This window comes from Pleurodeles waltl, chromosome 1_1, assembly GCF_031143425.1.
Source record: "Pleurodeles waltl isolate 20211129_DDA chromosome 1_1, aPleWal1.hap1.20221129, whole genome shotgun sequence".
In the NCBI taxonomy this organism is placed as follows: Eukaryota; Metazoa; Chordata; class Amphibia; order Caudata; family Salamandridae; genus Pleurodeles; species Pleurodeles waltl.
The window spans coordinates 525,480,397-525,503,869 of NC_090436.1; the positions used below are offsets into that span (position 1 = coordinate 525,480,397).

Below are 23,473 nucleotides of genomic sequence, written 5' to 3' on the forward strand. Positions count from 1 at the left end.
GCTCCTATTAAACGCTAATCCAGGATAAAACCGACTGCTCTGCATAGGGCCGCCCCCACAGAGACTGTGGCAATCAAACGAGCCTGCCCTACCTATAAACCAAAGCTGCTCCTTGTTTACAAATGGTTCAGAAACGGGGCACATATTTTCCTGTCCGGCTAGAGGTGACCTTTCCTAAGGTTCCTGAATATCCTTGTAAGATGAAGTACTGCGGGCAGAAGCTGATTGTCTTCAATGGACTGCACGGATAGAAATGCCTCTGTTTTATGTATAAGTGCCGCACATAAATCAGTATAATATCAAGTGCACGCTGCCCTGTGATGTATGAGGAATCCTTACAGCTACATGTTTATGGTACGGTGAAAACTGGGGCGCGGTGAAAGAAAAATGCACCCTGCCAGCGGGCCTAAATCTTTGTACAGTTGCGATTTTTAACTAACCTGTCTCCTTCAATCACGAAGTACCTTGGCGGCCATAAATACTGGCCCCTCGCTGACAGCATAACTCTCCTGCCCAGGCAGGTCGCTCGAAGCAGCACAGACAGTTCAACGGAAGGCTGTACCTACCCAAGACAAGGACAATGTATCTCAGCGGGATGAAATACAGCACTGCGGTGAAGACACACAGGGCGACGATGGCCAGCCAGCTCAGGAAGGGCACCGTCCAATTGAATGTGCTGAAGAAAAAAACAGACAACACCAGTGAGCGAGCAAATCACCTCCCACTTCTAAAGAAAGATGTGAACAGCGAAGGTGGTCAGCAGCAAATGTACACGTGCGCCAGAAACAGCCTTCGTCACTTCAAAGTGCAAAGCATGCTGGGAAAGTGTGCATGTGGAAAATGAACCAGCCTTTGGAGGGAACCCCAGAAGCCCATTTACATTGGTCTGAAGAAAAGTTCAGTTGATCCGAATTGTCTATTGGATTCATTGATTCATGTATGCAACTATCCGAATATTTCCACTGTTTTTCCCAATGTGAAGGGGGAGAGACACAAAGCCATGTTCAAGTTAGCATACATTGTTGGTAACCAATTTCCTGTTAGCTTGATGACACGGCATTTGCAAAGTAGTAAATAGCACAAACACTAACGATGCTTCATTAAATCATGTATTCTGTGCGTCAAGGAAGGAAAACAATCTGCAGAGCTAATATGGTTCATTTGTAAGTACAGTGCCGATGGAGGCAGCTTTTCTGCCAAATTGTTTTATTTCTTAAAGATGCAGGTATTCACTTTGCTTACTCACTGCCATCATCTGGAGGGCATGATAAAGTCAAAGGTGGAGCAATAGGAAACAAATGTGTTAATGTTATCTGTGGGCGAAATCAGCACACATCCTTCATATTCTCTACATGTACCATACCAATAATTTATGGTCCTAATTACGAGTGGGTGAGAAAACGGCGAGGTATTTACGACAACTGGAAAATACCATGATGTGAAGAAATTCCAGGAAGTGGTCAATAACCTCATGCTGAACGTTTTCCTTTGGTATATTGAAACTGACTACCTCTTTGAGATCAGACCTATGTACATATGTAGGAAGACTACATCATTATATTTTCGAGTCCCGAAGAACAGCGTTGCTCCCTGTTATTGCAAGTTACTATGCCTTCTCTGGATAGAGAATCCATACCACAGGATGGAAATGACTGACCAATAAGATGCAATTTACAGGCCACCTGGTAACCAATGGTTGCTGCTTATTGTGAGAGGGTGGGGATTGTGACATAGTCTTTGGAGTCAGCATCTACTCACTAAACACTAGCTATGTACACATTAAACTCACAAAGAGGCACTTAGTTACAGTAGACTCTCCCTTTCTCAGGTGGCTAAGTCAAGTTCTGAGTATGGACCCTGAATTATTGTAAATGCTATATTGAGCATAGCAGGACCAATGGGGAAGGTTACACTACTGTTAAGGCATGGAATGATGATAATGACTAAAAAGTAAGCATGTAGCAACATTGGTATATTCAAAAGATCCTGCAGCAGGTCCCCAGGCAAGCAGCCAATGCGTAGGGCAATGAGAGTGCAGCTTACAATTTAGCATGGCACAGACTATAGTAACTTCGTTCCCTGTTGGGCACGTTGGTCATAACTCATGCCACCTTCCCAAGAAGACAGAATAGTCTTAACCACAACACAGAATCTGACTATGGGAGAACCACAATTGATAGATTCATATGTGTGGTCATCTGGGCAGTCTTGGGAAAATATGGTGAAGGCAAAGTGACCATAATTGAAGAGGACGAGTTTTCAATAAGGTAGGCAGAAAACACTAAACCCAGGTCCACTTCTGTCATTTTCTTTACAATCGGAAATGGAGCACATTGACATCAAAATATCAGTTTTTATACCATTAGCAGAAGAAACACTGTGCCTTCCACTAAGTGAGCCTTCAAATATATCACACCTAACACAGACTGTGCGGAGACATTTTCCGGTGCTGTCCTATAGTTTGAGCTCAAATTTATCTGAATTAACCAACTAGTTTGGTCTTCAAGATTTATTAGACCACTGGAATTTAGAGAGCTCTATAGACGACAATGAAGTGGCAAGTTGCAACGTTTGTCTTTCTGTTTCTCCCTTTCTAATTTAGAACACTCTACAACCAGTGGGTGAAATGTTCTAATGGCATTATTGCCCTTCTGCCTTGCACCACAAAAGTTGTAAGAGGCTCTCACGCTCATTAGAGGCTCAGGCCTATAACTCAGGTTCAGCGCCTTTAACAACTGTTAAAGTCCTCATCTGCAGTCTATAATGCTATATTATTGATTAAATAACATGGAGCCCGATTTAGAGGAGAAGTTAATGGGGCACTTTTCAACCAAATATGGATGTCTCATTCATTATCCTTTATGTTCCCCCACCTCAGTTGGAGGACAGGGAAAACCTGGGGTCCTGATGGGCTAGCTGTCAATGTCTCTTGCATGGCAGGAATGTACTGGGGCTGTGACGCCATCCAAAATGGTGTTGGGCTGGCTGTCCTACAAAGGGTTGGCCAGGTCTCAATTTCAGGTGGTACCACATCTGTGCGAAGTTTGCATTCAAACCATAGTGGTCTTCTATAGAAGCCCTCAACGTGTTCTTTACGTAGAGACATTTTCAGTGTGTTTCCTAGAAATAGGCTCGGTAAAGGGCGAAGGGCAGAAACTGCAGAAAGTAAACACGACTCTTGGAGCCACCTTTAGTTTCTATTCCCATCACAGGTGCCAAAGAGCAATCTTGAGGTAGCATTTTCTTCTGCTGGCTGCCCCAATTGAAGTGCATGCTTGCCCTAGGATATTGAAGGTTATTCAATAAGTCAGGTTGTTTTTAACATCAGCAACAAGTGGAAGCAAGGTACCTGCCAGGGTCAAATGCCACGTAAAATCGGCTCTAGAGACCGGGAAACTGGAAGCACCGTCTGCCAACAGCCTCGGGATGTATGTAGAACAGGGTCGAAGTATGACATAAAAAGCATAAAGCCCTACAAAATCGTTATTAAAAGGAACATGTATTTTTTATTCACACCACAAAATAACACGTGTTATGAAATTCCATAAAAACTCAATTGAATTCAAATGACATTATATGTATGTATAGAGAAAAAGCTGCAGTTCCACTAAACAGAGTTACTGACCTTGAAACTGGGAAACCAAGTCTGAATCTTAGCGTCAGCTCAACATCCAATAATATTGGGCAATTCACTAAACATGCCCGTGCCTAAAAATGTGTGATATTTTTGATGTCGTGTAAGGCACTTTAATGTCCTCGGGCCAGGTTTAAGCTATATACAATTTCAAAGAATAACAAAATAAATCCAGCAGCACCTTTGAGAGCGGGTCATGGCCTTTGGGCACACCCTATGCCCCATTCTCTTGGGCCAGGTTTCACCGAGGCACTGCACGTAACCATGTTCAGCAGGCTCTGGGCAAGGGAAGGTATCTCAGGCGTGGACTTTTGCAAAACCATGCCCAGAGCAGTCTGCTCCGAAAGCCTGCTAGACACATTTTTCAGCCGTGTTCAGCAGCCTTTGAGCACAGGCTGGCTGTGCATGATGGTCCTTCTGTTTCGAATCCCCCTGTGCCTCAAGTCCAATGGTTTACCAGGATCTGTGCACAGTGAGGCATCTATGGCCACCCAATGTGAACGGTATGCCACATCCTACATGGAAGGAGTCCACATCTGAAAGGCAGGCATAGATAATCTGTAGTGGACTACAAGCATGGAGTGTCGAGCCAAAGAATGACAACACAGATTGGGAGTTGTTCTACTTATTAGACAACAAGGGGAGAAGATGGTGCAAGGGAATAGGGTCAGCTGCTGATATGCCCCAATCCATGATCTCATATCGCACCCGCGATCATCTGGCATTCACATACTCCATTGATCCCTATTTAAATCGTCTATCTGGCACTGCTAGATGTGCTGCAATGCTTCTGAGACTATTTTCCAAATAGGGTTTTGCTAATACGTTTTGTTAAGATCTTATTTTTTGATCAATGTGCATGAAATATTTCAAGGGTCAAAGTTAGGAAAACATTTATAAACTGAGCAAATTTTAGAGCCAATTTGATGTATTTGTTTGAAATGTTGAAACATTTATTCGAACCGGAGCCCTTCATTTAATCCTATATGCAGATTGGTTAGGTGCTTAAAATGTTATGGCAAATTCCAGAAAACGTATTTCCCAAACAGCCCCAAATATGTAGTATAGCAGAATTATTTTCAATTCAATAAGGAACATTTTAAGCTGTCACTAAGTGTTTTCATTTGCTAAGGTTCATTTAAAATGCACGGAGGATAACATTGATTACATTGGTGAAAGCATGCGGGCCAAGAGAACATTCCCCATCAGTCTGGTCGGGGGACTGAAACCAGGGAGGTTGGGTGTGAGTTCACTGATTTGTAGTTCTTGGTTCCATGGAAAAGGCGCACTGGTGCTGAGTTTTAACACTACTCTTATCGGTGCTCGAGAGAAGTTTAGAGTGTACATCCCTTCAGTAAAGCACCCACCGGCAGCAGATTCACACTTACTTTTTAAGCCTCTCTGCAAAAGAAGCCACTTCGTCAAGGACATTCTGGACACTGACACAAACCTCTTGGATTGCATAGAGCTTGTTCATAAATCCTCTCTTTTCACTATCCTAAAATACAAAAACACTCATGACATTAAACAGGTAGACTGTCTTACATTTCTCTTACTTTTTTTAAAATATATGTTTGTTAAGCAACAACATGGCAGAGCAGTTTCACAAGAAAACAAGAGAAACCTCATATTTGTATGGCAACCCTATACACAATAAACAGATACTCAGTAGAGAATGTTCAGGTTTAAAGGTACTTAGCACATACATTTACGGAAGGACAAGTAGGAACTTTAACATTCTTTTAACCCTAGTAAGGATAAAGTATGACTTGTTGTCTTATAGCAGTCATGCGTTAGGGCCAGTCTAGATTCCTCGCAAAACATCTGCAACTCTGAGGGTCATAATACTGTGACATACAATTGGGTCTCTTCTTTTCCCATTTGCACTAAAGTGTGCTACCTAGCCAGGAGGAGATACGTGGATGCTTCACACTTTCGACAATGTAACTGTGGTGTCCGCACGCATGAGGAATTTGCCAAATGGTCCGCATACATCTTTCGATCTAGTTAATATAGGTTGAAGCAACACAAATGTGTCTGTTACGCCACTGCACATAGCAGCATCCAGTAATCAGGTATATCAGATATTACAACACAGGGCTTTACCCCTCATGTCTTTACCCCACGGGCATTACAACGAGTTGACCTTTAAATCGCAGTGTAATAGTACATAGGGCTTTACAACGCATGCCTTTGCCATGCAATCCAGTTGTAATATGGCTGATATATATATATATATACATATATATATATATATGCATATTATTATCTAATGGCGATCACCACCAGAAAGTTATAGTTAGGTAAGTGTTTCCATTGGAAATGCCTTATTGGTTTGCTTATAATTTTGGTGCTGTTTGACACATCTTCATGAAACTTTGAAAAAAGATTTTCTTTATTGACTAGTTTTTTCATGGGAAGTTTCAGGGTAATCTACCAAGTGGGGGCCAAAAAAAAGGTGGGCCCAAAACACAAAATCCCTATTTATTTTCCATAGACTTTTTAAAGAATCAATATCACAAAAACAGCAGAATGGAATGACACCAAATTTGTAGGAAAGCATGCTTTTTGTGATTTGGTGTTAATACTTGCAGACGTTTTTGAGATAAGGCTAAAAAATATTTGTATATCTCAATGGTCGGGTTTGAGGGTTTCTCACAAGAATCTCTTGAACCCAATAAAATAATAGAGCACTCTGGTTGGCCCAGGGGGCTTTTCTTCCTTTGGACCAACTCACTTCTGCAGCAATCAGGCTACCACAGGAGCAGGCGTGCAGATTGGCTGCCTGAAGTTTGAGGAAAAACGTTGCAGAAAGCTATTACAGGACTCAGGGACTTAGTCCCCTGTCCTGAGTTTAATAAAGGAAACAAATTAAGGCATAAGGGTAGGGATACCCTGCCCCCTAGGCCTTGTAGAGGGTCCAAAATATATAAATATATTAAAAAGCGCAATCCCACAGAAGTCCTGCTGGACTTCAATGGGACTTCAAAGGAACTGAAGCATATTAAAAAAAATGCAGACTGATGTGTTTTCTTTTGATAATTGGATTGCCCTCCCCTCCCCAAGCCGCTATTGGGTCACTGGGGCCAAATTTAAAAACAGGAGTGGGGGGCGTGCGCCCCCACCCCCAGCCTCTATTTGGTCCCAGGGAAGCTATTCCCATGGGCTGATGATTTAAAAAAAGAGGCATGTGGCCCCCCTCTCCAAACTTCTGGGCCCCAGGCACCCCATCCCTTCAGACCAAAATACTTACAGAAGGGGAGGAGGCTGTGCGACCCCCATGCCCATGCCAATATTGGCCCCATCCCTCAGAATGCAATAATGTACAGAGTCCTGGGGAGCCCACCCCAGGACAATGTTGGTTCCCTGCCATGGAAAGTGTGGGCATACCTGCCCACACTCTCCGGGGCAGGGAGCTCCAATTTCTTTCTGCCCTGCCCCAGAGCAGTTAAAAAATGCTGCTACTGCCCAGACTGGAGCAAAAGAAAGGTGCTAGCTCAAGGCAGTACCCAGTATGGTTTGGGCTGGGACTGTGGGGATCTCTGGACTCCCCTCCCCAAGCCCCAATGTAGTGTTTTGTGGGCACCCTGGGTGGGCACTAGGGCATGGACCTGAGGCCCTAGGGTAGTGGTCCCCAGGCCCACTACTGGCTCATGGACAGGTGTGCTCCCTTCCCTTAAAAAAAAAGGCCCCGGTGGATGGGGTCTCTTAGCTTAGGGAGTAGGCCCCTCCACTTAAAAACATAACAAAAGCCCTGGAAGACAAAGTCCCCGGGGCAACTACTGGCTCATGGATGGGGGCCCCCTCTCCATAAAAAAAGAAAGGCCCCAAGGACAGGGTCCCCGGGGCCTAATGTGACTTGGGGAGGGTGCCCTGTGCCTCCCTTTCCTAAAAAACAAAAAACAAACAAAGGCCCTGGGTTATGGGGTCTCTGGGGCCACTATTGGCTCGGGGAACGGGTTCGTGTAAGTATAACTCGTGCCCCAAGGAAACTATAAATCGCACACCTGCCATGCACAATTTTGTCATCAATGATGTCATTTCACATGTTGCAATCATGTTATCAAATATCTCATAGACATGTCCTGAGTGATGTAATTTGTGGGGAAATTAGCAGTGCATGGCGATGGAGCAATTACCTTAGGGCACGGGTTACAGTTACTAGAGATAACTATAACTTGTAAATTTCAGTATTTATTTTTTAGTTTAAAACGTTAAGTTGGCACTGAAATTTTCATCTCACTATACAATCAATTTAACCTTTGTTTTTTTTTTTAGATTTTTAACGTAAAGTAATATTTTACTACCATACGTAAATCTATCTCCCTGCTGCATACGGTCTTAGGCTTGCACGGTGGAGGGTTTGCCGCAGGGCCTGGTCGATGGCGAGGCTCTATGGCAAATCCCTCGCAGTTAAGCACCCTTTCTGAGGGAGTGGGTCGCATGGCTCCCCCCAGCCACTATTGGACCTGGTGATCCCATTTGTTGGGGTCCCTGGGGCCCATTTGGGCTCCTGTCCCTTATTATCAAATATTCTGGCCCCAGAAGATGGGGGTCACTGTGGCCTCTTAAGGTTTGGGGAGGGTGGGCTACGTGCTTCCTCACCTTTTTGAAATACTTGGCCTCAGCAGATGGGGTCTCTGGGGCCCATCTGTGGTTCTGGAAGTGGGCTGGATCCCACCTTCCCCAAAATAACATATCAAATGAAACCCCAGATGGGTGTTTAACATTTTTTTAAAATACTTGCAATCCCCTGCCTTGTTGTGGGATCACAGCATTTAAAACAATAATATTATGGCCCCAGGTGGGTTCCTCTGGGACCCCTCCTAAAGGGCATGGGAGGGCAGGGTTTCCCTACTTTGCCCCCTTATATTATTTTTTTAAACTAACCTCAGGACAGGGGACTAAGTCACTGAGTCCTGTAATAGTTGCCTGCTACATTTTTCCTCATGTTGAAGGCAGTCAATCAGAGCCTTGCTCCTCCGGGTGCAAAACAATCCAAGGGTTAAAAAGCCCCCTTGTCCATTCAGAAGACTCTCCCTCAAACCCAATCGTCCAGATATCTAAATATTTTGTGAGCTTAATATCTCAAAAACTATTGAACAGATTCATACCAAGTCACAAACAGCACACTTTGTACACCAAGATCTAGCATCCTATCAAATTTGGTGTAATTCTGTTCAGCAGTTTTTGCAGTAGCTCTGTTAAAAAAGAAATCAATGGAAAATACATAGAGATTTTGTGTTTTGGGGAATCCCCTTTTTTCTCAGCCCCCTGCGTGATTGATCACCCCAAAAAGTTCCACACACAAACTAGACAAAAAGCAGCATTTTTTGGAAAGGTTTGTGAAGATTTGTCAGTTGGTGTGAAGCTATTATTGCCAAAACAAAAAAGGCATTTCCTATGGAAATGCTGACTTAACCATAACTACCCTGTGGTGACCACCACTGGATATTATTTTATATATATATATATATATATATATATATATATTGTTTTCCTTTTTTCAGTTAAAAAAAAGAAAATCCCCTCACCTCCCATGACCTCTTCCCGCTCCTAAACACTAAACCTTCCTTTATCTATAGCCATCCTTAAACCCTAACAACCCCTAACCTTCAATTACCTCTACCCACACCTGATCCCTAAAACACTCTTACCTCCCTTTACCTCTACCTTCTCCATAACCCTAAAACCTCCTTACCTCCCTTTACCTCTAACATCCATGAACCCTATAAACTCTTACCTCCCTTTACCTCTAACCACACCAGAACTCTACAAATCACTTACCTCCCTATGCCTCTTCCCCCCACGAACCCTGAAAACCCCATGCCTCCCTTTATCTCTACCAAACCCTGAACCCTAAAAAACCCTTATCTCCCTTTACCTCTACATACCCCTGAGCCCTAAAACACCTTAAATTCCTTAACCTCTACTGCCCCTTGAACTTTAAAATCTCTTTACCTCCCTTTACCTCTATCAACCCCTGAACCACAAAAGAGCCTCATCTCCCTGTATCTCTATCTGCCTCTGAACTCTACAAAACCCTCACCTCCTAATTCTACTCACACTAAACCCTAAGAACCCCTTTCCTTCCTTTACCTCTATCCTCCCTTACTCTTCCTTAACCTTTAAATAACATTGTTATACTTAAAGGTTTATAACAAGGCAAGACACAACATGTTCTCAACTGAATACATCGTCTTACACATTAAGCATGGCATTACAATATATCTGCATGTAACAAGATTCAGATGCCACAGTACAATGATAGGTGAAAGAGGTATAGGACACTTCATACAGGGGTGTCTCCAGCAAGAAGACACATTGTAAGCCAAGAAACAGGGAGACAACTATGCCTGTCAAACTCAGGCCAAAAAGCATCTCAGGGGGCCCCAGGGCCATCACAGATTCATAGAGTAGTGAGTGAGGAGGTACAACTGGTGGTACGGAGTTAAAGGTGGAAGGGACCAGAGCGTGCAGTGGGCATTGCTGTTGCTCTCCTGACTGTTGAAAAGCTGTTTAGTCAAAAAGCTGTAGCACTTTAAGTTTGGGTGGGGTGAAGCAAGTGAATTAAAGGTGAGGAAAATAAAGTAGTGGTTACCAAGTATGCAGGAATGTGGTGTCTGTGCAAACCAATTTGTGAGACAGCTGCTCGATTGCCATCACATGCTGGAGACATGTGAATGGGGCAGATGGGCTACTGCCTTTTTCCAAGCCAGCGCTATCAGCTGTCTTGCTGCGCCCAGCATATAGCTAATGAGTCTACAATCACTCTATGTCATTGCCTCTAATGCAAAGCGCCAGATGCCTAGTATGACAGTGGTGTAGGAGGGAGGATGCAGGAACCCCATAGTGCCCTTGATGTGTCCCAGAATCTCTTTCCACTAAGTAGTAATGAGGGACCAAAGCCTTTAAAAGTGGCAGAAGTCTCCCGGCTCTGTTGCGCAGCACCAGCAGAGGGGCAATCTTGTGTGGTAGATGGCATGAAGGCGTGTCCAAGTGTAATAACACTGAACCATGAACTTGTAGGAAATCTCCTGTTGGGTATGGTTCTGTATGTCTTGGAAATATAGCGCCAGGGAGTCTCCCACTGTTTTGCCTTCCGTGGTTCTAGAATGCCATTGGGTTTGATATGGATGAGTTTGGGCTGGTGCACTTGGTAGGCTTTGGAGAATAGCCCCCTAGAGCCTTCATATGCCATGACTAGCTTCTCAAGTGGGATGTAGGGCCAAATGGCTCCTTGAGTATTGGGAGTGCAGAATGCAGCTGGCAGTGCTGCAGTAGTGAGGATTCAGGGGACTGGAAGGCTGCTTTGCACTGTTCAAAGGGCTTAATGGCGTCTCCCACAAAGATGTCAAGCAGTGTCCTACATTTGCCCACCTTCCAGCTGGGAAATGTATGGGGGTCAAGAGCCAGGTGATGTCAGGGTTGTGAGCGATATTTGTGTTGGGGGATGGAAAGGTAGTGAGACCACTGCTTATGCACTATTTTGTCCCAAACCTCAAGAACTGTTATGCAGTTCCTTCTTTGGTAATATGACTGTGTGCTTAGGATGGCAGCACCACCGAGCATGGGAGACTGAGTGTAACCCACACAACTTGGTAGCTGTTGGCCTAGCTCCTGGCTAGCTCACAGTGCCTCACCCTAACCTCCAAACCTGTTGGGGTGAAAGGTGATTACTGCAACCTCAACATAATACTCAGACTCTTCAGGGAGGCCATGGAAACAGATCGTACACCTTTTGCTCAGTTACTCACACATGGCAACGCAAGACACAAGAAGCGGCATACGTTTTCAATATATTTATTGAAACAAATGCATTCTGGTATAAAAAGCATGTGCTACAATAATTAGGCAGATGTAACAAAGCAAGCTGACCAACATCACAGTCAAAGTGAAGAGAATAAACAACCCCACCATGATGTATGATTATAGATAATCTAGGAGTTCGTACCAAAACTCTATGTCTAAATCTGAGAGCATAGCGGTTGTAACCCTCTGCCTTGCCCTACCTAAGGGATCAGCCCCAGCCCTGGACATGATAGTAGGGGAGTGCCTGTTGTGTAGATGGCAATCCTACGGCGAGGCTGAGAAGCCAGTGCCAGTGAAACAGTCTGTTGTGTGAACGGAATGCCCTCTACCCTCCTTGGGTCAGTGTGTAGTTTATATGATAACCCATACTACACTCGAATCACAGTCCTAATATAATGTTGTGTCTTTGAGATAGAAGCTGGCTCCTAGACTGGCAATATGAATTATGTACTGCCTGTAATAGCCTTGGACAAAAGTACAGATTGTACGAGGTGCTACGTCTCATAAAAATGTGCAGCATGAACCTTGTCTTCCTAGAATAATGCAAATATATAAAAACAATAGCTAAAAAGCAGACTTCGCTAAAACATGAATAAAACGTGTATAAATGTAACCTAAGCCCCAAACCACGAAACTGGGCTAAGACAGGGGTGCCCAACCTGGGTACTAAAAACGGTCCTTACGTGAAACCGTCCTAGTGGGAGTAGCTCTATATGTATTTCTTGGTCTGTCGTATCTGGGAAGCCAAGCCATGTCCCACAGGGGACAACAGGCCAACCAATCCATATGGAACCAGTGCTTATCACTTCCACAGACAACCCACTCAGAGATAGAGAGATTCAGAGGTAAAGGGAGATGGGTTTTTTTAGGGTTCAATAGAGGTAAAGGCCGCCCAATAACATTCAAGGAGGTTGCAGCAGGCTAGGCCATCCCTGTCTCTCGGCAACATTAACATGGAATTGGATAGATTAGATCATTTACCACCCCAGATAAAGGAGAGTATGCCCCGCTGTAGGTTCAAGGTATCGTCAGGGGGGATAGGGGAACAAGACTAAGAATCTTTGGGAGGACATTCATCTTTATAAAGTTCATGTGGCCCAGACAAGATATGTATAGAGGTTTCCAGCAACAGAGATTACCTAAGATTGACCGCCTGAGCTCTGGCCAGTTAGCCTGTGTCCAGGAGGACAGTGTGGGGGTTAAGTTGAGACCCATTGACCCATTGAACTGGCGCCAACCTTTGAAGGGCAGGAAGCGCCTGTATGCGAATAGTGAGATTGAGGGCGCAAGACTAGGTCATACTGACTTTAAACCCTGATACAACTTCGAAGGCTGAAAGGCAGCAGACGACTGCCAGCCGGGAGGAGGCAGGTTGAGTGAGCAGAAAATCATCTGAAAAGAGGTTTATCTTGTGGCCTCGGCCTCCAAAGGGGATACCTTCTACAGCTGCTGTATGCTGAATAGTAATGGCATAGATTTGACTGCTAGAGTGAAGAGAAGGAGCGATACTGGGCACCCCTGGTGGATGCCCCTAGATATGTGGACAGAGTTGTATTGTGTCCATTAATGTGGATGGTGGCAGTTGGGCTACATATGAATCCGTGATCATGCCAGATCCTAGGCCATTCTTGCCCCAAACACTCCATTGGAAAGCCAAACTAACCCTGCCAAAGGCTTTCTCTACGTCAAGCGAAAGGTAGCAGGCCACGATATAGTGACAGTGGGATGTCTCAACCAGGTGTACTACCCGGCAGATAATATCCACTACCTGCCTATTGCAAATAAAAAGCACTTGATTAGGGTCTATAAGATATTGTTTCAGCCTGTTGGCCAGGATTTTTGTAAATATCTGTGTGTCAGTGTTCAGAAGGGTTGTAGGGTAATAGGAGGAACACTGCTTAGGGCCTTTCCCCAGTTTTTGGTATGAGGGCAATCTTGGCTGCTGCCATGGTGGGATGAGGCCTGTGTCATAAGTATATGAGCTGAAGAGCGCCAAAAGCCGCTCCTGTAGACTAGGGAGAAATAGTCTGTAAAAGATGACGGGAAGCCTGTTGGGGTCTGGCCCTTTCCCACCTGGCAGCTCCTGAACAACCTGGGGTAGTTCCTCAAGAGTAACTGGGGCATTGAGGACCTCCATGTGCTGACGGTCTATAGCCTGTAAATAAGCATCAATGAGTCCCTGAGGGGTGTCATCTTAAATATATAGCACCTGACAATAGTCATGAAATGCTTTTTGCTTCTCCCTTTCAGTGGTCCAGTAATTGTGCCCCCGGTCTGGATGTTAGCAGTGTGTGCCTTAGGTTGCTGTTGGCATAATTTATGGGCTAATAATGAGCAAACTTTGTTCCTCCCTCGTAATACTTCTGCTTTAAGGCTAAAAGAGAGTGTTCAGCCTTGTTGGTCCTTTGAGCTCTCAAATGCCCTTGCAAGATAGCAAGTTGTTGTTTTTTGCACCTGGTGGAGGTTGTTTGGTCAAGCCTCTCTAGGGCTTTAACCTCTGCCGCTAGGCCCAGTCTGGCCATCCTCACCCTGGCTATGGCAGTGGTCATTATCACCACCAAATAGTAGCTTTGAACTCATCCCAAAATGTGCGCGGCGGTGTGTCTGGGAGGGCATTTAGGAAAAAGTAATCTACTATCCTCTTTCGGATCTCTGCTGTGTCTTCCGGGTCTCTAAGGAGATGCAGGGGGAGATGTCATCCTGGTAGGCCCTGGTGTAGGTGCTAGCTACGGGCCATACCAGCTCCACATGGGCATGAATCACTTCATGCTCTGAGCATTCAGTGTCCAATGTCCCAGCAGTAAGGCTTCTTGGTGCTTTTATTTCAATGTCTTCTCACAGCAATGAGACGTTTTCAATGTACATCTCTTGACTCCATCAGACTCTAATCATTGTGCAGCACATATCACATCAGTGTTTGTTTGAATTAATCTCTCCTTGAGAGTAGACTTATACACTAGAGTGATATTCGGGCACAGGTGTCTATTCTTCCTATCCCTGAGCTTGTTTACTAACAGGCATGGATTGCACAGCCCCTTATCTCTCTCTTTTTAAGTTTGATCTTGGTATCTTTGTGAGTAATCAGTGACTTTTGATTTCACGGCCTAGTATGAAATGAACACTAATGGGTGGATGTTCGTCACGATTCTGACCCCAAAGTCCGTATTGAAGTCCTCTTTTTATTACAGCCCTGAAAAAGTTGAGGCTTATTGCCATGACGAAACATGTGTTGGTTGTACTTGTGGCTATTTTTTATACAGAACACTGATATGATATGTACTGCACAGTGATTGGAGTTTGATCAAGTAAAGAAATGTACAATGGGCTGTACTTGTGGCTGTTTAGTACATGGAACACTGATATGATATGTACTGCACAATGATTGAACTCTGATTAAGTCAAGAGATTTACATTGAAAACATCTCATTGCTGTGAGAAGACATTGAAATGAAAGTACCAAGAAACCTTACTGCTGGGACATTGGACATTGAATTATACTCTTACATTGAGAGCTCAGAGCTTGCTGTGATTCTTGAATTACAAATCCTAGTTTACTGGGAGATGGTATACAAATGGGGTTGTTTGGTAGCCGACCCTTGTACTGAAGCACCTTTTTTCTGATACTGTTTACCTCTCTTAATTTCCTATACATACTGGTGAGTGCCAGATCTTTGCCCGGGCTACCAGAAGGAGTGTGGTTCCACGTGGGCATGGTCTGAGATGGAAATGTCTCAGATGGGGGTGGTGTCTAGGTCTCTGAGTAGGTAGTGAGTGAGGAAGATGCAGTCAATACTAGAGTAGAGGCATAAACATGGGAATAAAATGAGCAGTCACACACAGCCGAGTGCCTATTGCATCAGGCATCTATTAGCCCCAAATCTGCTATGTTATGCTTGAGTTGAGGGGACATCGCTCCCTTGCCCTGATGTGCTGCCATGCTTTGATCCAACTCTGAGTCTCACACCAGATTGAGATTGCTTCCCAATATCATTTCACCCACTATGTCTGTCAGTTGGTCCCAAATTGTGCCCTCTATGTAGAGGTCCTGTGCGTGGTTGGGGACGTAGATGTTAGGCAGAGTGAGGGGGCACTGAGGGGGCACTTGCCATTTAGGACTTGCAGTTTTAGAAAGCGATGTTCTTACCTTTTACTACCTTTAAACTAGTGGAGCAGAAGACTGTCTTGCATAGGATAAGATAGGATAGGATACCCACACCCAATGTTTTTGGTAGGACCATGTGCCCAGTAGTGATGGGGGAATTTCGGGTGGTACATGAGGTGGCAAACCACCTCCATGAGATAGGTTTCCTGAAGGAAGATGATGTTTGGGCCTTGCTGTAGGATGTATTGCCAAACCTGTTTGCATTTGCTAGACGAGTTTAGACCACAAACATTTAGAGAAAGCAGTTTAGTGTGTAGGGCCGTTCTCATGGCTTAAGTGGGTGCACGCCACTGCTGTTTCACGGAGTAAGCCCAAGACATGGCTTGACTGGTGTAGGTTGGGAAATGCCCATATAAGAGAGCTGCACAACCCAGGGGACGTGTAGCTGAGGAGATGTTGGTCCCATGGGGGTCGCATCTGCGGTTGTCTAGTTTGTATGTGGTGCCACTGCACACTTCAATTGAGCCTACTGGACTAGGTGGAGATGGTCCTGCAAGATCTCAGGTGAGGGCCTTAGGGCTATCTGTAGGCCTGTAGCAGTGTCGCAGGCCCAGCTCACTTTGCCACCAGAGGTTGCGTCCGCCCATTTGCTCCATCTCTCTCCTCTGATCTAGCCAGGAGCCCCTCATCATATGCCCCCTGCCAAAACACTGACTCCTACACAACTACTTACTGCAAGGTGGGGAGGTGCACATGTGATCTCCATGTGTTTTTCTACTCTGTCACACAGAGGGTCCCTGTAGCCTGCCAATGGGTCCCTGGGGCAGGGCAGGGATGACGGGCCGCCAAGTGCTGGCAAATCCGTCCTGCCCAGGACCCCCCACCTCTCTTCCGCGAGGAATGACCATCAATGGCAGCCCTGCTATCCACTCTGGCACTCGCAAACTTCTCCTGTGGCCCAGCCACCCTGGCAAGATGGCAGTGAGGCAGGACAGATCACGGTGGTGAGGTCCATGAACGTCTCCTAGGGCCCAGAACTACAGGTCAGCAGTATTGCCCCCCCAAATCTCAGGAGACCCAGGAAGGTGCCTTGGGTGGGAATGATAGGGGAGAAGGCCTGGTGCTTAGGAGCTGTGTTAGAGGCCTATGGCGTTCTGGAATCAAGCCAAAACGTGTCTCACTCCATTCCCGTCTTGGCCACACACCCCAAATCCCTTTTTTTAACATAATAATTGTGACATTGAAAAATGATACTTAAAACAAAGTGCTAAAAAAGGGCCCTTTGTGATACTTACCTGCTTACTAACGTTCTGCGGGGCAAAGATTGTGTGGTAAAAACTGCATACCTTAAGCCATATCTTATGTTTCCCTTACTTGTGAATATTAAATTTTGAAAATGCCTTAGTAGATTAATATCAATTTTAAGAAACATTAAAAGAACAAAGTTATATTGATAACGCAATGAGCAACCACCTACCTGTTTTCTTATTCATAAATTCATTTTCAGACATGCAATACCCTGATGCCTTCCATTGTAACAAGGGACTTTTTTCTCCACTCTGAAGCAAGATATTACTATAGTACAACTGTTCCCCGAGCCTAGTGATGCTGCTAGGGATCTATGAACAAACAGTCATAGTAAGTGTAATTTTATGTCCTGGCTGCATTAAAATGCCCAGAGGACCAGAACACAAATATTCACATTTATTTAATCAAGGCACTTGCTTGCCATTGCCCAAGGGTTTTATGAAGGTGCATACTAAGAACAACACGCATGGCCATTACTGTCTCAGATACCCCTCATATCTCCCTTTTTGAGGATTGCAGAGAGGTGCAACCTGGTGGGACCAGCAGGACATCCTGGAAGCTGACAGATGACCTCTTCGGCATACTAGATACCAAATTCTCAAGCCAGCTAGACTTTCTGTCTGTGTCCTTACCCAGAGGGATAACCAGGTTTAGTATTGTCAGAGGGGAGGACATCTGATCTCTGCATGGGAGCGGCTAGAAGCTTTCACCTAAAATAATTGTGGTCCAATTTTGGTTGAGGATTCTGGGAAGGGTTTTAGTAAATTGCGAAGGAAAGACATAAAAAAGGAAGTGGGGGTTCTGTCAGAAAGTAGTCAGGATTGGGGGTAGGTAAATCCCCAATCACCGTATAAGACTAGCACCTCACCATCACCTCCTTGGAACATTCGTCACCCTTGGGAGATAACATGTTGAAGAAAGAAGACACAAGGCCTTCTCACTCCTGTTGGCCCCTCCATGACTTGAACTTGTATTTAAGATTGAAATGGCTGGCCTTCGGTTACTTGCTACAGAGACATAAAAAAGGATTCCTGCCTCCTAGAAGGCCCAGCTGACCACTGTAGACTGGACGGTGTGGGAGTCCTGGCTGAAAAGGGACCTGGCTGGGGAGAGAACAAGCTGACAGGACTCTGCACTTGTTACAAGTAATTATCACCTACAGATGTCAGTATCATTGAGTAAGGGCCAGTCGTGATATTTTTGCCTCTGGTGTGCGCGTAGAATGGTTCCAGATTTAGTCAAATGTCAGATCAATGACTGAATTAGTAGAAGAGCTAGACACACACAATCACATGAAGTGATCACATTTGAAAGGCCAGGTGAAATGAGACAGTATAGGTGATACATATGTATTTTATCTGAGAGTGTAATACAGTTGGGCAGAGTCAGTCACACCCGAAACACCGTCATAGATCTGATTAATTCTGCCCTGATACTATCTCATCACATGATAACAATTACAGAAACATAAAAAACAGAGCAATATTTGTAGGTGCCCATTCACTCAGAGGGTCTTTTGTTTATATTGACAGATAACGGATGTTTATTGTTGCTCAAATAATGGTACTCATTTTAACAAACAAGGACGGATGAAAGATTGAGTTGATCTGATGGGACATAAGCCTATGACCATGGGGCCAGACACAGATTTGTGCTGTGGATGTAGCAATCTAGTGAGTCAACAGTGCCACCTTGCTGCAATCACTGAGGCAAATTAAAAATGAGCACCTAAAATACATATTTTACTCTGACTTTAAAAAAACCACCCAAGGGTGATTTAAGACTTTGAGGGTCTGCTAAGTTTATTAAGTTACACGACCTAAAGGTAAGATGTGACTAGTTTAGCTAGTACTGTTCTTTCTTTGCATTCTGGGACTTGTAGTGGATTCTACTGCAAAGGAAAGTGTACAAGGCTCATAATGCATAGTGAAAAAAACGATACTGTGTGTTAATCATGCCTCACCGAGGAAATCAACAGAGCTGTTCCCACAAACTGAAATAATAGGCTTTCCCAAAAATATTTTCTTGAAGCCTTCACACTTGGTGCTGCAAGTGGTCTCGTTGGAGAAGGTGACAGATTTAGGTGTTTTCGGACCTTGGGTACTTTGGAAATAGAGCCTCATCCCAACAAAAGGATTTTGTGATGCAAAGGTCTCGGGTGTCGAAAATATTGCCCCTCCCCTGCTCACGAGTAGAATGACATTTAACTACCCTGCTGAATGTGCAGAGACGACTTGCACTTATGTGCATCGGTGCTTGGCCCTTTTAGTTCGGCCCCTTATTTCAAATAATAACAGTAGTGAATAATACGCTATTATTCTCTACGGGTAGAATAAATAAATGGCGAACCTCACTGCAGCCTGAGGCAGGAGCTCCGACCGATGTTCAGTGCAGGAGCACAGACGCATCTGTACCGGCCACCAGGGAGCTTGTCCGGGCCAGTGAAGTCCCAGTCTGGCCTTCAGGTGTCTGCCATGACTCAGGGCCTCACCATTTGTGACGCGCAACACCATCAAAAGTACAGGCAGCGAGCCCCACCTCAATAAGGCTGTCACCTGACGTCAGAGGGTAAGGTGGGGGTCTTAGAAGCCTCACTGACCTCACTTTGTCCTGTGACAAGATGGATGACGGTGAGGTGAAAAAGCAAGAAACTGATAGCTGGAGCCTACACATCACTGTGCACACTCCAGCTTTCAGTGGACTGCTTTAGTGGTCGAGGTGAGAAGAAGCTGTGTTTCTGCCCCGAGGGTCCAACCAGCAGCAGCAGCAGAGGAGGACCAACATAGGCAGCTGAAGGTAAGTGAGTATAAAAAGTCTGATGTCACGTGTTTGACCATCTCTGTGTCTGTGTGAGTGAGAATGAGTGGGGGGAGTGAGTGAGCATGACTGACAGCGTAACTGTGATGAGAATGAGTGAGTCAGAGTGCGAGAGAATATGTGGGGCTAAATTGGAGTGTGAGTGGCTGAGCACTTCCAAGAGTTAGTGAGTGCTTGAAAGAATGTGTGTGAGTGCAAGTGAGTGACAGAAGAGTGAGTAAGAATAAACGACAGTGAGTATAACTAGGTGGGAATGAGTGAATGACAGTAACTGAGACTGAGCGAGAATGGGAGAGTGACACTGTGAGAGTGAGTTGAAGTAACAGTGAGTGTGAGTGCCTAAGTGAGTGAGAATGAGCTAAGACAGGGAGAATATGAGGAGTAAGAGTGTATGAGTATGAGTGAGTGAGAGTATGTGTGTTTTGTTTGTGAGTCTGACCCCGGCCTTGGGACACTGGAGGTTATTCTTGGGTTATGGAAGTACCAATTCCAAAATGCTGGCCTATTGGAGGTCATTTTTGACATAAGGGGTACATGGGAATAATGCTGTTACTGGGACATTTCATGTAGTTCTGGGCAAATGAGATACCCATGAAAGCTGTTTTTGACATACTGTACGTAATAGATTGCAAAAGAGGAAACCTATGGCTAAAACTGGTGCCGGCATAGTGGAGGTAATTATCATTAGCATAAAGCAAAACCATGGCCAAAAGCAAGCAGTGCTACAAGTAATGTTAACGTGTACCTATTTGTTTCACTCGTATGTTTAAACCAACTTGTCTGTAGGTAATGCCACTTATGGTGTGCTACAGAAGTGTATCTTCTAACAAGTTATACCACAAGAAACAATAGGTGAGCTACCTTCAATCTGAAAAAGTCCCGTGCCAAATTTGACACTTTTTGTAATCGTATAAAATAATTCCTCTGTAAATCAACTTTTTCTTAAATAATTAAAAGCATAACATTTTCATTGAAAAATACATACATGTGCATTATTCATAATCCAACAAATCACATGTTTGAAATAAGGTTTATAAATAGCGCCTCAAATGCATTTCGAATCGTTTGGTCCTTCATCAGTGGGAATATTTCATTAAGAATCGCGGGAACTACTCCTCAAGATCGGGTTTGAGTAGGAAGTACTGCTGATAAATCGACGACCAGAACACACATAGCTGATGGTAATTCTTTCCAAAAACAGTACTTGGGCAACATGCTGGCACTGCCACGTTGGATGTTATTTTTTGTATAAGTGGTAGGTAACTATGGCAAAATGGTTGCACTGGCACACTGGAAGTAATTCTTGGCATATGGGAATTCTGTGGCAAAATGCTGGTGCCGGTATATTGGACATAATTTGTGGAATGAGATGTGCCCATGCCAAAATGTTGGTGCTGGCATACTGGACGTAACTTTGGCATAAGTGGCGCCCATGGTATAATGTGGTGTTAACATAATTGAGGTAATTCTTGGCATCAAGGAAAACAACCATGACATCTTTAATCCGTAATATATAGGGGTCATTTATGATGACATATATGCCCTGGCGCAGAGGAAATCATTATTGACATATGGAGGCACCCACTTCACGTTTTGAAAAGACTGGGTTCAACTCCTTCTGGTTAGTGTCTGGCTTCAACAAGATGGTACACCATGAAAGTACTTCAATATGTAATGACTGCTATTTCAGAGTCTATGTTTTTTTTAGAAAAGTTATGTGAAAACTGTACTTTTCACAGGAGAACTCCTCTAACTCCACCTAGAAGAAGTTGAGCTTATGTTCTCCATTCACTCGCTCACTGAAACTCTGGGCCAGTATTATGTCCAATTAATGAAAACAATTACTATCCACCACTATATTAGTGTCCCATATGGAGGGAGATAGTGAGTTACGCAGAAGTAGATGATTTGGGTGGTGGCCATGGTTATGCTGAGATGTGGGGGGACAGGTCGAGATAAGTAGACATAGGTGGCATGAGCGGCCATGGTTGAGTGGAATAGGAAGAGAATGGGGTACCCTTGCAGGGGTGAGCTCATGGCAGGTGGATTTAGGAAGACTTGTGATCCAGCTGTGGTGGTTGTAAGAGAGCACAGGTGGAGGTGTGCTGTCATCACAGCTCGCTTGTAATAACTTCTTACAAGCAGTGGTGTAACGTAGGCCCCCGCAGCCACTGCGGTGCAGGGGGCTCTGAGCTCCTGGGGGCCCACTCAGCACAGTACGCTGGTCTCATAGCTCCTGAATGTGTCCTGAGGGGGGCCCCCTACATATACCTTGGGGGGGGGGCATCAAGTTTCGTTACGCCACTGGTGAGTGGTGATGTATTTTTATTTTTTACAGATGTATTCTGACATCAGAACCAACCTGTTAGAAGAAAATAAAGAAAGGACTTTTAATTATTGCTGTTTCTGTCTTATCATAACACACATTCCAGCTCGTAGCATGGTACTGCGTAGAACACTGTGTTACTTGAGCTTAAACCCATAAAGAAAGCCCTTTCAAATGAAAATAGAGATAATAGGTCATAAAATGACGTAGTTCCACCTTCTTTTATTTACCTGAAGAAGTGTTTATGAACTACAAAAATGTTTGGATTGGCCATACCTAGTTTCTTAGTTAAATACAGAAACTAATGGGCATTGACTACCTTATTCAGTGCTTCAGCACTCCAACTGACCTGTAGGAAATACGTTACGTATTTTTTTCTCTATTCAGCTTGAGAACAATTAAACGTATTCTAGATAAGACTTTGCTTTCTGCCACCCTCTTCCTTGTCCTACGCATGACACAACCCTCTTTTGTTTAAATATTCATTAGATGGCTTTACAACAGCAATTAGAGACCGTGTCTTTGTAAACACAGCTGCAGGACAATAACTGATCCCTGGTGCTGCGTTTATAGGCACTAATTTAGCGCTCTGTTTGAACTGATTTTCCCTTGTCAGTGATGTCAGAGTTTAAGGTATACATTTACATGTTGACATCAGAAACAAATGTATGCTGCAAATTGGGGCATTTATGCACTACTGACATTTATGTTGACTTCCTACTTTGTATTCTACTTGCTAAATCAAACTGAAAATGCAACACCTGGGGGAGCCAGTTTGCAGACACGTTCCTGAATTCTTGCTCTTTGGTATGAATTATTACAAATTCGGTATGTAGTTCTTGATCTTTGAATAAAAGCAGTCGCCACATCACTAAATAATTATGCACTTTGGTAGCAATTGTTTCCAGAAGATGGGCTAAAAGCGAGGTTGTTTTTCAGAATCATGCTGCTAACTCTGGGTCCACACTAACTCAAATGTGGTTAAAGACATTTTTCTAAAAATAAATGTAAAAAATATGAAATGTGTTCTTGCAAGTGCCAAACAATCACTAGTAAAGCAAGAAGCAGACCTTTGCACCATCTTTCGTGTGGAACTCTCCACTTACGTAGTCTGCCCGCTCACCTTATCACTCGCATACTTTTTTTATCTGTACTTTTTTATAAAGATATTTTTATTATTTTGAAGTACAAATAGAAAATACACAACGAACATACACTATAGCAATCAATACCTGAGAAACACCGATTTCAATACCATAGCACTCTTATCATGATGTAACATCTGCCACCTTTGTCTCAATCTTCCTGTGGAGTCCGGGGACCTGTTAAATTTAGGTTTTTAAGGTTTGCGGGATTCCAGAGATTATGGTCCTGTCTTTATGACTTTAGAGTAAGTGACCGTCTCTCCCTGAAACTACTCCAAGGGGGTCGGTATGCTCTCCCCTTTTATGGCCAGTGTTCGGTCACCCCACAC

The 23,473-nt window shown here is 44.2% G+C and overlaps 1 protein-coding gene across 6 annotated transcripts in view; it reads right to left on the minus strand.

Annotated features, from left to right (window-relative positions):
* Positions 1-23,473, minus strand: part of MCTP1 (multiple C2 and transmembrane domain containing 1) — a 2,197,525-nt gene that overhangs the window by 14,977 nt on the left and 2,159,075 nt on the right. For 5 of the 6 annotated variants that reach the window (XM_069225469.1, XM_069225480.1, XM_069225496.1 and 2 more), the window contains 2 exons: positions 5,023-5,132; positions 567-676 (listed from right to left, as the gene is read on the minus strand). In XM_069225469.1, coding sequence (XP_069081570.1) covers positions 567-676; positions 5,023-5,132 — 220 coding nt within the window. The remainder of the gene's footprint in view (positions 1-566; positions 677-5,022; positions 5,133-23,473) is intronic. The other variant, XM_069225487.1, reaches the window with a different exon arrangement.